The 15,058-nt window shown below is 39.5% G+C and overlaps 1 protein-coding gene across 4 annotated transcripts in view; it reads left to right on the forward strand.

Moving 5' to 3' along the window:
* The window catches only part of LOC131246460 (uncharacterized), a 55,523-nt gene that overhangs the window by 31,434 nt on the left and 9,031 nt on the right, over window positions 1-15,058 (forward strand). For 2 of the 4 annotated variants that reach the window (XM_058246618.1, XM_058246620.1), the window contains 2 exons: window positions 774-881; window positions 7,057-7,206. In XM_058246618.1, the coding sequence (XP_058102601.1) occupies window positions 774-881; window positions 7,057-7,206 (258 nt within the window). The remainder of the gene's footprint in view (window positions 1-773; window positions 882-7,056; window positions 7,207-15,058) is intronic. The other 2 variants (XM_058246621.1, XM_058246619.1) reach the window with 2 other exon arrangements.

Consider the following 15,058-nt stretch of genomic DNA (forward strand, 5'->3'; position numbering starts at 1 on the left):
TGCTTTGAACTTCCTTTTTCTCATCCATTGGCCATTCACAGGTCACAACACCACATGGTTCTATCAAATCCTGAACACGTGTCCCATTTCATACATCCTCCTGGCATCAGCTACATCAATAACTACTTGGAACGCATTTTGGGAAAGATGCTTTTATATATACCATAAGCCCTCCTTTTACTTGTCTAGTCAGTTTTTATTTTAATTTTTCTCCCAGGCCTATGTCTATATTTTTCCAAGATGTGAGACTGTATTTGGAAACTTTAACCCTCCCATAAAGTTCATCCTGACGCAGACACTGCAACGTGTTATTTTCCTCTGCTGGAGTTTTATCCTTCATACCGTATCAAACTTTGTTACCATTTTATATATATTCTGTCTGGTTTATATATGCATGTCCCTGGTAGAAGATACTTTCAGGGCTTGTGCACTTGACATGTCATTTGTGCATACATCAGATCCATGCAAAAGTGCCCCCCCAGCAGTTTTGATCATGTGGCAGCCTGGCAGGTCACATATGTAAGTTGAGGCAGACTATCAGCAGAGCTTATTTTTTACAGTTGGCTTGCCTGGTGATTGTGCTGCTCTGATTTCTGCTCGAGATGATCTTCATGGTGGGGCCTGCCGTTTGCATGGTCGGATATCATACACACTTGAAAATTTGTCGCATGTACTAGGGCAAGGCAGTAACATACAGTCATTGAGTTATTAGTCGTTCCTCATATGTTGGCGGTTAACAAATTACGACAGTTATCTACTCATTCATTTTGCAGGAAGCAAGCGAAGCTGTCCCACTGTTTTCTCCAGTTATTGTCCCAGTTGCTCAAAGCTTCGGTCCGCTTCTCTCACAGCTTACATCGTCTCCAACGATTCGCCTTGGGGTGACCATCAAACTCTCTCATCTTGATGCTTGCACTCGGCGGTGAATTTCCCTTGGGTCTCTAAGAAATTGTATTCCACATCGACAATGGTGGCATTTTGTATGCTGTGATCATTATCATGATCTAAGTCTCATCCCATTGGATGGGGTTTGGCTGCATCAAGCAGCATGATAGCTGTGCATGCATTATTTTCCCTTCTAATTTTTTGTTTTGTTTTATACGAGCTTGGATTAACAACCTGATTCACAAATCACAATCAGTTCAATCATCATGATTTGCAAGTTTACATGTTTGATTTGAAGGAGAGAAAGAGAGAGAGAGAGAGAGAGAGAGAGAGAGAGAGAGAGATGTTAAATTGGCTTGTTAGTCTGCTAAATGAATTTACTGCTCATGGAGATTTAAGCAAACATGGTAACTGTTAATGGATATGGATGTGGGCCGTACCACTATATGGCCCACCTAGGCTCTCTTAGATTTGTTTCTATGCTTGCTCTTTTGTTAATAATGGTTTAGGACATGATGGGGATTCTTGCTTTTGTTATTAAGGGCACTTTTGTCATTATGATGATTCGTTAATATAAAAGAGGGAGAGTGGGGGCATCGACCCTAATTTGGGTCCTCTTTTCCCAACTCTCTCTCTCTCTCTCTCTCTCTCTCTCTCTCTCTCTCTACTTTTATGTGGTATCAGAGCATTCTTGTTCTCATCCCTTCCTCTTTCTCCTATTCTCTCATTCTTTTATCTTTTGGTCTTTTGGTACTTCCCATTGTGCTGAAAATCTTCTAAAAAACCCAGGGTTCTTTATTTATTATTTCTTGTGCCAAGCCCTTTATAATGGTCGGTGCGTGAATGGGTGATTGAAATCCACGTGGCCTCACCTCTCGTGTGATTATTAGAAGCATGTGGACTGGTTGCCCATGTTTGTGATCATCTTCAGATGTAGCTGGTTGGAAAAAGTGGACGTATGGACTGATATCTCTCTTCAGGCATGGTGTGCGTATTGTCAATTGTGTGAATCGTACCAATGGGTGTTCGTCAGTCGTGCTAGGTCAGCCCATGTTTGTGCAATACTTTTGGTATTTCTCTTTTTCACTTGTTTTGATGGAGATGAAAAGTGATTCAAAATCTAGATTCATAAATCCATATGATTTTTTTATGGTTCCAGATAACCTCTATTAAATTAAATGAAACAAACTATCTTCAGTGGTCTAAAGTCCATCCAATCGTTTTTAACGACCAAGGAAAATTAAGGTATTTGAACACTGAGAAACCTTATGAGAGTTCTAGTTCTTATGATCAACGGATCAAGAGAATGCCCAAATTATGACGTGGTTGTGGAATAATATGGACCCATCCATCAGTGCAAATGTAATGTTTCTGGACACTGTAAGTGTGGGATATATTGTGAGAGATGTATTCATCCAACAAAAACATCTCTCGTATATATCAATTATACAAAGAAATATTTGAGCTTTAACAAGGCGATAAATCTCTCAAAGGAATGTGAGAGGAGCTGAATGTGTATCAATATCTTACTATTGATTTTGAGAAACTACGTCAGTAACATGAAGAGTTTCGTGTGGCTAAGTTCTTATCAGGGTTGAAACGTGCTATGGACAAGTTCATGTATAGATTTTGGGTGGTGAAGATGTCCCATCTTTGAACTATGTGTATGCTTGCCTCCAGCGTGTATCTCTGGGCTTTACACATAGAGCCAATGACAATTCGAATTTAGCATCTTTTACTAGTTGAGGCCATGGTGGTGGCCGTGGCGGAAGAGGTAACCAAGGTGGTCATGGGGAAATGGGAGGAGGTTGTGGACCTAGGAAGTGCATGCATTATGGGCTCTCCAATCACTTTGTTGAAAAATGTTGGGATTTCCATGGAAAGTCGACATGGCCTAATTAAACATCTTACATTGGAGAGAGCAATGGCCCTCATCCAACCAGTTCCATGCCTACAGTCCCACAGCTACATATGTCTGGCGAAACAGTTACACTAACTAAAGAGTACTCCAAGTGGCTAAAAATCTGTAGCATCGACATGTTCCCACCACTTCTGCTGCTACATCCACCCATATAGCTACATTTATGACCTTATGTATGGCCTGTTTAGGATCCAAGTCCTTTGCTCCATGGGTCAGTCATTGACTCTTGTGCATCCCCGACTATATGACAGATGAATCCAATGTGTTTTCCTCCATTGATACATCGTTAACAGGTTCATCTGTCACTTTGGCAAATTACCCAATCCACTATGTCGAATAGGTATGGTTCATACAATTTCTTTTCATTATCATGTCCTATGTGTTCCAAAATTTCATTTAAGTCTAATGCCTGTTAACAAACTTACCAAATATTTTAACTGCTTTATCACTTTCTATCATTCACATTATGTTTTCCAGGATCTAAAGACAAAGAAGGAGGTTAGTAGAGGACTTGAAGTTGATGTTGTACTATCTTAATTATAACATCATTGGTGTAACTGCATAAAAAAGCATCTCCCCTTATCAGTGGCATTGTCGTCTTAGTTATCCATCTTTAAAGATTCTCAAAGGTGTCATTCATTCTTTGTCATCGTGTCGAGTGGGATGTGTGTGAGTTGAGTAAACATCATCATGCTACTTTTTAACCACATGTGGAAAAATGTAGTGTGGTTCCTTTCTCTTTGGTTCATTTATATGTTTGGGTACTAGTTAAAATATCCAGTAGGTCAAGGTATAAGTATTTTGTTACATTTGTTGATGATTGTTCGAGAATGATGTTGATTTATTTAATGAAATATAGATTTGAATTATTCTCTATTTTTATGACTTTTCACATGGAAGTGTAAAATCAATTTAATTCAAAAGTGTTTGTGTTTCGTCCAGATAATGTCAAGGAATATATGTCCCAAGCTTTTATTCTGTATTTTTCTAAAATAGGTATCCTACATCAAACATCATGTGCGTATACCTCAAAACAAAATAGTATTGCGGAAGGAAAAAATTGTCACCTTCATGAGGTAACTTGTGCTCTATCAATTCACTTGAATGTTCCCAAACGTTTTTTGAATGATGCAGTACTTACTGCATGTTTTCTGATAAATTGAATGCACTCGTCTATTTTAATGGGTTAATCACCTCATTAAATAGTCCGCTATTTTCTTTGCTTCCCAAGTTTTTGGATGTCTTCATCAGTTGGAGTCAGGCCATAATAAATTAGATCACTCAAGCAGTTAAATGTGTCTTTCTTGGATACTCTCGGACACAGAGGTTATCATTGTTGCAATCCTTTACTTTGAAGACAATATGTGGAGATGTTACTTTTTCCAAGTTTACTTCACTCTTCTCAAAAGACAATAAACCTCTTGATGCGGAAGTTGTGCATGTACCTATTGCGGTTGATGAAGACGTCATCCTACCTCCACCCACTGCTTACTCTTCTATTCTCACTATGCCTCATTTGAAGGTCTGTCTACTCACAATGACAATGGGAAGATAGTGCAGCTACTCATGATGTGTTATCCACCATATCTTCTTCTACGCATTATGATCTAGTGAGTTCTCCAGATAGGTATGATATTCCTATTGCCTTTAGAAAAGATAAGTGCGCATGTACCGATCACTGTATCTCTAAATATGTTTCTTTTCGTTACTTTTAAATTTCTTTAAGTTTGAACTATCCTTGTCCTCTCAATCTACTCCCAAGTCATATCATGCAGCCTTGGCACGTAAGGGGTGGATGCAAGCAATAGAAGGAAATTGCTGCCCTTCATCCAAATAACACTTGGGAACTAATCAGTCTACCTGCTAGTAAACGTGTTGTTGCTTGCGGATGGGTCTACACAATTAAGCTTCATCTTGATGGTGCGATTGAATGTCTAAAGGCTCATTTAGTTGCTAGAGGTATACTTAGACTCTTGGTGTTGATTACCCCGAAACCTTCTCTTTATGGTATGAAGCAACCACATAGGTTTGTTGCTCAGGAGGAGTTTGATAAAGTGTGTAAACTGCATGAGGTGATTATGGGTTGAAACAATCTCAACATGTATCGTTTGACAAATTCAACAAAGTTGTGTTGAACTATGACTTTGTTTGAGGCCATGCTGGTCATTCTGTTTTTGTACAGAAAGGTACCCCTGGCCTAAAAAAAGGTACCTTAGGCCTCACTATGCTAGTAGTGCATGTGGATGATATTGTTGTTATGGGAACTGATGATAGAGGGATTGTGGAACTAAAGAAGTTTAACAACATTTTCTCACAGAAGATCCAGTTCATTTTCGATACTTTCTTGGTATAGAAGTTGCCAGACCTAAGGAAGGAATTAATCTATCTCAACGGAAATATGCTCTATATTTACTCATGGGGATCGGTCTTCTTGGTACCAAGTCGGTCAATAAACCAATGCATCTTAATCACAGACTTGTAAGTGATCAATGAGGCAGTAGAAGACTCGGGGAGGTGTAGAAGATTGGATGGAATACATATCTACTTAACTATCACTAGACCAAACATATATTATGTTGTGAGCATGGTGAGCTAGTTTACGAGATCTCCAAGAGTATATTACATGGATGCAATTTTTTATATTCTGCAATACCTTAAAGGAGCACCAGGACATGGAATTTTGTATAAACAGAAGCATCATCTTCAGGTCACAGGGTACTCTTATGCAGACTGTGTAGGTTCTTTAGCAGGTAGATGATATAATATTGAGTACATGTTTTTGGGAGGAAATGCACTCACTTGGAAGAGCAAGAAGCAATGTAGTGGCTCGATCAAGTGCTGAAGCAGAATATAGAGCAATGGCTTATACCACCCATGAGTTAATGTAGATCAAGAAACTGTTGTAGGAAATGGGGTTTATATTAATTCTACTTATGTAGTTATTTCGTGATAATCAAGTGGCATCCCACATCGCGAACAAGCCGTTCTATCATGAAAGAACTAAACACATCAAAGTCAGTTGTCACTTCATACGTGAGGTCTCTAGTGCTGAAATATCTACATACATCCGATCTCAGGATCAACTTGCTGATGTGTTCACCCTGGCTCTTCATCACAATCAGGCTATATGCATATACTCCAAGCTTGGTATTGACAACATCTATGTTCCAGCTTGAGGGTTGTATTAATGGATGTGGATGTGGGCCGTACCACTGTATAGCCCACCTAGGCTCACTTAGATTTGTTTCTATGCTTGCTCTTTTGTGAGCTTGCTCTTTTGTGAATAGTGGTTTAGGACATGATAGTGATTCTTGCTTTTGTTATTAAGGGCCCTTTTGATTATGAAAATTCATTAATATAAAAGAGGGAGAGTAAAAGATCCTGCCAAAAGTCTCTATACCTTTACAGTAACTATGAATACTGCTCAAAAGCTTGGAATTGACTCAGAATGAGTCTTTTATTGTGTTAGTTTGCTTGGCCAAGTCAATGAAAAACTTGTTCAACTTGGAGGAATCAGCAGAGTTATTAATCGAGTCAACTAGTGTTTCACAAAATCTAAGTTTTGGCCTGTTACACACGCCCCAACGACTACGAGACCAACTCAATTGTTTTTGAGGTCATTCACTGAGTTTTTTGGACACCGACTGGTGGATTATGAACCAGTATGCCATAGAGCACTAACTGAAACATTTGTAAAAGATCCTGCCAGTTTGGCATGGTTGCGAATAGTTTCTACTTTTTTTCTCTACATTAGAAATCTGTCTTCATGTGAGCTAAACACTCGCAAAAGAGAGTGTACAAGCAGCAACTGCTGACAGAAGATATGAATAACGAAGCATAAAGCATGCTTGTGGTTAGATTTATGATCCTCTATTATATAACATTTGAAGTGGTAGTGGCAACCCAGTGGAAGGATTGTGCAACTTAGTGCTATCCCCTGTAGTTGTCTCATTGTGTGTCCTGTAATCATTTGATTCGGTCCTTGTTTTTCTTGGTCAGACTCAGAAAATGTAGAGGAAATGGGTGTCCTACTTGTGAAAACAGAAAAGTTGGAATAGTTTAGACACCTCTTTAACACAATCCTTCAGAAAGATTCTGATAAAAAAGAACTATTAAGTCTTTGTTGACCATTCTTATTAAGGAAAAAGTAGAACATTTTTCTCATCTTTCAACAGGTTTATTTGAAGAAAATTATTCTGATGGAGAATTTAATTCTGTCATGATTTTTTTTTCTTTTTTTTCTTTTTCAGGCAGAAATGGCTATGAAGCAACTAGAGAGCCTTAGCCCTCCAATTTTGAAACAAGTTCTGCCTTTAGTTGAACAACTTCCTCCCTTATACATGGATTTAGCTCAGGGGAGAGAAGATTTCATTCCAAAACCTGAAGAAACCCGCCGACTGGTATGTGGAATCTCCAACTAACATTTTTATCCCTCTAAAATTTCCTCAAACCTGGTCATAGATGTGTTTTTCATTTGGGTTTTTCCCTTTGAAGTTTCATTCAGCATGAATTGGTTTGGATATCATTATTTCTATTTTTATTTTTTTTTGCTGTATTATTTCTAAGTCTTGATTTGATAATTAGAACTATTAGGCTTCTCAATCAACATGGTAAAATCCAATCCTGGTTAGAGCCTGTAGCTCAACTGAATGTGCTTTTTGCTTCGACTCAAAACTTTCAACTCGTCTAGAATCAGGATGATTCATACCGACTCGGGGACAAGTCGTGCTGGAACCAAATGCGGCAGCTCATTTTTGGATGATGAAATTGCCAGATTGCCCATAATTCTGAAGAATAGCTTTGCTATGTCACATGTGTGTACAAGACAACTCATTATTGGCAGATAACTACCTGATCCAATCCATCAATCACAGGGATCCTACTATGTAAATGCCCTGGACCAAGAATCAGGTCAGTACACAATTTACAAAACAAATATTCAAATGAAAAACTTCACTAAGGTTTCTGAGTTGTCCACCTGTTTCTAACACTATGGCCCTCCAGAATAGTGGACCAATCTGATTTTTAGGTTATAACATATTCAAGGTTAGATGCACCTGGTAGACAACTTGGATATCTCACTTGTCTGTCATGTTGGTATGTGTGATAATGCATAATCCCCCATACATACGCATGGGGATACCAGGCTTAGCAAACCACTTTTAAGAACTAACCCCTTTAGTAGACCACTTTATTGCCTCCCACCTTTAAAAATTAACGCCTTTAATAGACCACTTTATTACCTCAAGAATAACTCTCACCTTTTGTGGTGTTGCTTTAAAAGAGTGCCGCCTATCTTGAGGAAGGTGGTGATTTGAAATTTAAAATCTAGAGGCTCCATTTAATGCCTTCTCGGTGTTTGACCATCTTGAGGCACATCCCTCTACTCCCCAGTTACCACATGGCATAGCCTCCCTGTATGGTGGATAGCAGCAAATATAAAAGCTTTGCATCTTCTTCTTCCTCGTCCTCTCATCCTTACCGTATTCGACTTCATGATTAACACCTCCATTGTCCAGCATCAACCTAACTTTCTTTGACACACTCCCACTACCAGGACTCTTCTTTCTCGCTACCTACCTTTTTCTCTACTATATATCCTTTTTAATTTTCATACTTCCCTGTCATTTTATTTATTTATCTCTGTTTTATGTATCGTCCGGGTGACTGATCCCAATTTGGAGATCATACCGGTTTTTGGACTGGACCTATACTTAGAAACCCTGCTGTATAACATTGTCTAACTGATGAAATGGAGGTGATTTGCTTCTGTCTTTCAACACTCCATTGTTTCATTTCATCCATATATCATATTGCATTTATGCCAAACTACTAGAGTGTCAAATATCCTATACTTGTAGTTTATTTATTGGAGACACACAAGCTTTCCTAATCAGTGTTCAGTACCACACTATGTATTGCACCCTTGGGATACTGAAAAATATCATGGGAAACATCAGTAATATTTTGTGTTATATATCGCAGTTTTGAGGAGGGGGGGGGGGGCAGAACTGGTATACCGTATACTCTGGAAAAATGAAACTTTTCAGTGAAATTTCCGGAGATGTTAAAATACAAATGATTGCACACTTAGGAATAAAAAACCATTACAAAATACTATGCACATGGTTTCCATTTTTTAGAGGACAAAACTATGCACTGTTGGCCTTAAGTGACGCAATTACTCAAATGAGTTCACATCATTCAAATGTCATAGAATACGAGCAATACATCACAAATAATACAACCAAAAACTAAAAGAACACAATATACATTGGTCAGATCCACGTGGAGTTATAAGCCAGCTCGAAAGGCATTGTCCAATATCATTGCTCCACATAACTGCATTAGGGTCCCCAGTTTTCATAAGGTTATGATACTATACCACTTACTCTCTATGATATTGATGGTACTCATCCTCAGCAATATGCACCAGTATAACCATCAGTAGATAGAAGTCACTGTTGCTCCTAGGGACACTGGCAATTGGTGGACACTTCCACACCCATATTTGAATCCTAGATACATCTGTCCATAGCCACACCCTTGTCTATATCAGTAGGTGTACTCATTATCAGATTCCCCATTCTTCCACTTTCAAAATCGAAATTGCTTACTTAAAATCCATGTCAATGCATGAAACTATGCATAGATATGGATGTTTTTTCTTGCTTTCTTTTTCTTTTTCTTTTTTTTTTTTTTTAGAATGCATGTGTGAGCACAAAAATGATCCAGCGAAATAAACTAAGCAAATCAATTGAAATATTCATATTCCACATCATAGGAAAGACAATAATAAAGGGAACATGCAATGGTTGCAGACCATCATCACAATCCTACGGTACCGTATTCAAATCATGTGTGGATTGGATCCAACGAGGGATGAGACTTCCCGATCTTCATGGTTTCAATCCAACAATCAATGCAACTTTTCTAGTCCAGGAAATCAAAGGATTTCTGGAATAGGGACGGCTGGAAAATCTGAGAGGGTTGAGATCAATTCTCAGATTTTCAAGGTCAATAGCAAAAAAAAAAAAAAACAGAGAGAGAAAAAGACTAGGCATAAAAAGAGGAGAAGAATGTTGGAGGGCTAGAAATAGACGTTAGAAGAAGAGAAGATATTAGGGGAAGAGAAGTACTTGCCACGGAGAAAAAGGGGAATGAGGCACCAAGCTTTCATTTAAAAAATATTATTAGGTTTAGGGTAGAAAGCACCCTATTTATAAAATTCAGATTTAAAAGAAAATGACTAAAATACCCCTATAACAAAAGTAAAAATAAATGCGCAAAACAAAGCTTTCTAAAAATTAAAAAAAAAAAAAAAAAAAATCATGCGTAACAAATCAGTCTTCTAACTCATCCTACACGTGTGCCCTCCTAATGTGGGGCCTTCAATTAATCCAAGGACACGTGTAAGGTCTTCAAAATCATCTTTAGTTTTGCAATTAACCAGATCTTCAAAATCATCATTTAGTTGTGCAATAAACCATATCTTCAAAATCATCCTTGGTTGTGCCATGAACCATCATCAAGCCATAAAGATGTATTTGTTGGCCGCATTCGTTTTTGATAAATTTTGAAGGGTCTGATGTCCACACCAACTCCCCTCGGGTGAGAAGAACTTGGCTCTGACGAGTTAAAACTTTTGTGTGTCTCGAGAAGGTCTGGATCAATCCACTGCAAGTCTGCTTCTATAAGCCACGCGGAATCAGATGGTGGCTTGTTCTTCCTTTTGACGAGGTACCTTTAGAAGGCCTCATCTCGTGTGGAAATAATCTCCTCATCCACTATCCGTTCAATCTCTTATGGTCAATTGATGGTGGAAGGGGTGGAGTAGGTTGAGAAGTAAAGTCGGAAAGTGGCCAAGGGTGGGAAGAAGAAACAATGGAAAGGTTAGAACAGAGGACTAGATCTTCTACATTGATCATCGGATTTATTCCCATTTTAGGTGGAAGGTCTACCCTATACTCATTAGACCTAATTTTACGCAATACTTTGAATGGTCCAGTACTGCGAGCTTGTAATTTCTTAGCGGAACCCGAAAGAAACCGCTCTGGTCTAATCCTAACCATTATATAATCCCCTTCATTAAATTCTATCCACCTACAATGTTGGTCAGCTGAACATTTATAATTATCATTACTCACATTTATTTGTTGTTTAACATCTGCATGCAAATCATGAATGTGTCGTGCAAATGCATCAGTTGACTTAGAAGATCTTTGGGTAACTGACATGGGTAACAAGTCTATGGGCATCCGAGGTTTATACCCACTAACAATTTCAAATGGACTCAACCCTGTAGATCTATTGACTGAACTGTTGTAGGCGAACTCGGCTATAGGTAGAATCAAATCCCAAGTTTTCACATGTTCACCCACCAAGCATCGTAACAGGTTTCCAAGGCTGCGATTAACCACCTCAGTTTGGCCATCAGTTTGGGGGTGGTATGCGGTAGAAAACTGCAAACGTGTTCCCATCATGTGCCATAGTATCTTCCAAAAATAGCTGGTAAATCTGATATCATGATCAGACACTATGGTCATATGTAAACCATGGAGTCGGACCACACCATCGAAAAAGACCTTAGCAATATTAGACGCATCCGAAGTTTTAGATCATGGGATAAAATGCGCCATTTTAGAGAAGCGGTCCACAACAGCAAAAATGGAATCGTGCTTTTTAATCGTCTTGGGAAGCCCAAGCACGAAATCCATGCTAATATCTTGCCACGGAGCATGTGGCACAGGTAATGGCGTATATAATCCAGAATTTTTCTTTTGTTGTTTTGCCATCTGACACATTCTACATTGCCCTAAAATTTTGGCGACATCTCGCTTGAGACTTGGCCAGTAGAAACGATCCTCTACGAGGGCAATAGTCTTATCGCGGCCAAAGTGGCCAACTATCCCTCTCGAATGAAGCTCCCAGATGAGAAATTCACGAAAGGACGTACGGGGAATGCATAAACAATTTCCTTTAAAAATGAATCCATCTCTCGAAACAAAACCCCCCACACTTTGCTGATCACTTTAGAGTGACGTATAGGTACCCCCAAAATCTGGACATGTGGGGTACTCATCTCTCGATTGCTCAAAGCCAACAACTCCTACACTCAAAGAATTGAGCAATGCCACTTTACAACTAAGGGCATTGGCTGGTTTATTCTCTACTCCGGCCTTGTGTTTCAAGACAAACGAATACTCTTGAAGAAATGCAACCCACTTAGCATGCCTTGGGTAAGTTTCTTCTGGGAGTGAAGATAACGTAAGGCCTCATGTTCAGATAATAAGACAAATTCCTGCGGTAGAAGGTAGTGGCACCAATGTCTCAAAGACTGCACTACTGCATAGAATTCCTTACAATAGGTAGAGTATTTTTGTTTTGCCTCATTCAGTTTCTCACTGAAATAGGCAACAGGATGACCCTCTTGACTCAGGACTCCACCTATACCAACACCAGTTGCATCACAAGCAACTTCAAAGACTTTAGAAAAGTCGGTAAGGCGCATGATGGGAGCTTCGACCATCTTGCCCTTAATTTCTTTGAAAGCCTTAACTGCGGCTTTCGACCACACGAATTCTCCCTTCTTCATACACTCTATAATGGGAGCCATAATCGTGCTAAAACTCCTAGTGAATCGATGATAGAATATGGATAAACCATGGAAGCTTCGCAATTCATGGATGTTCCTCGGTTCAGGCCAATCAACTATGGCCTTGACTTTCTCTGGGTCTGCATGCATCCTTTCTGCTGACACTATAAACCCTAAGAACACAACCTTACTAGACATGAACGCACATTTCTGAAGGTTAGCATATAATTTCTCCGCCCTAAGGACGTTACAGACCAACTTCAAATGTTCAAGGTATGATTCTCTGGTGGTGCTATAGATCAAGATATTGTCAAAATACACCACTAAGAATTTTCCCATGAACGGTCTCAAGACCTAGGTCATCACCCGCATGAAAGTGTTGGGTGCATTAATCAAGCCAAAAGGCATGACCAACCACTCACATAGCCCATCCTTCATCTTGAATGCTGTCTTCCATTCATCACCAGGGCGTATACGGATTTGGTGATACCCACTCTTGAAATCTATTTTAGAGAAAATGGTGGATTTAGCCATCATGTCTAACATGTCATCAAGCCTAGGTATGGGAAACCTATACTTGATCGTGATTTTGTTGATGGCTCTACTATCCACACACATGTGCCAAGTGCTGTCTTTCTTAGGTGTAAGTAAAGCGGGTACGGCACATGGGCTCATGCTCTCCTCGATGAAACCCTTTCGCAGGAGCTCATCTACCTGCTTCTTCAACTCTGCATGCTCTGCAAGGTTCATCCTATAGTGAGGAAGATTTGGTAGAGTCGACCCAGGAACAAGATCAATGGCGTGCTGGATGTCCCTCATGGGTGGCAACTCATCCGGCAAATCCTTAGAGAATACATCTCTGTACTCCTCTAAGACCGAGGCTACCTTGTGGGGTAACCCTACTGGTACCTCTAGTGTAGCCTCTCTAGCTACTAAGGCATACACCGTAAAATCCTCCGCAGTCTCTCTTTCAAACTCTTTAGCTGTGATGATGTGGAGAGACTTGGGTGTGGATTTCCTCACTTCTTTAGGCTCACTAGCCTTCTCACCTTTCTTCTGTGCAGTGTTTTGTGGTGGCATAGGATTAATTTTGATTTTCTTGCCATTATGCATGAAGGTACACGCATTAGAACAGTCGTATATCGTGACGTCATTATCGAATAGCCACGGTCTGCCTAGGATGATGTGACCTACATCCATGGGCAACACATCACACCACATGAACTCCTTATAAGACCCGAACTCAATGAGTACAAGACATTGATGGGTGACAGGAAGGGAAGTCTTGTCTACCCATGCGACTTTGTACGGGTCAAGATGAGGGGTGGCCTCTAACTTGAGACGGCCTAAGGTGCTAATGGAAATTACATTCTGGCAACTCCCACTGTCCACTATCACCTTACAATTTTTATCGCCACACTTGACGATTGTGTAGAAGATAGTGTTGCGACGCTAGTCAACACTACTTCTAGTTTGGGCTAGCACACACCTGACAACTGCTAGTGTGGCATCATCACCCACCTCATCCTCATCCTCATCCTCATCACTCAATGATCCTACGGGCTTGATATTCTTTGACTTTAGAGTCGCCCTGATCATATTCGCTATCCTGGGAATCACCTATGACTAAGGCTTTTCCTTTGCTCTTAGTGAGACTGAGTTGTAAAACGGCCAATATTCCCACATTCGTAGTATCACACATTCTGTCCTCCACTTGGACTAGGACCAAGGACGCCTTTTCCCTTGTCATCTCTAGGCTTAGGTGAAACATTCGCTTGCGCCCTTGATTGATTACCAATGTTGGGTCCAGTGTTTGAGTTGTCGGTATCGTTACAAGTTTCGCTGGCTAGGGATAAAGATATAATATCGTTATCGCCGATAATATCGCCGATAACCGGAAATTTGGAGAAAAATATGATAACAGTGAAATTTTTTCATGAAACTTCAAGACATGCCTAAATACACATATTTGTATATTTAGAAATTAAAAATTTGTAAAAAAATGCATTAAATAATAAATTTTCATTTAATGGAGCCCAAAAAAGCATACATTTCCATAAGAAATTACTCTAATAATAACCAAAATAAATTTATCTTAAGTTTCAAGTTGACCACACCATATGAAACAGTGGTAATAATAATTTCAACCATTGAAATCTTCATAGGGCCCAGTGATGTTTATTTGTCATCCAAACTGTTCATAAGATCACAGGGACATGGTTGAATAAAAAAACGGAAATATCATGTTGATACAAAAAAATTGTGGCCCCCGATAATTTTTCAATGGTAAACATTCAATTCACACAGTTTGGTGTGGTCCACCTAAGCTTTGGATATGCTTCATTTTTTTGCTTATGCCTTAAAATCATCTAATAAAATGGATGGACTGAGTTGGATCAAATACACAATTACTATGGGCCTATATTTTACTCAGTGTGCAATTCACTTCGTTCCGGCGCAGTCCGGAGCGAATTGGCAGGTGCACCTCGTACCAGCTATTGACATCAGCAAGTGATATGGGTCTGATCATGAGGTGTGTGTTATATCCAAACCGTTAATCCATTTGAAGAGCTCGCCTTAAGCCTTTAGACGAAAAATAAGACAAATAACTATGAAGTGGACCACACTGCAAAAACGAGTGGGGGATTGAACATCTA

Source organism: Magnolia sinica, chromosome 5 (assembly GCF_029962835.1).
Source record: "Magnolia sinica isolate HGM2019 chromosome 5, MsV1, whole genome shotgun sequence".
Lineage (NCBI taxonomy): Eukaryota > Viridiplantae > Streptophyta > Magnoliopsida > Magnoliales > Magnoliaceae > Magnolia > Magnolia sinica.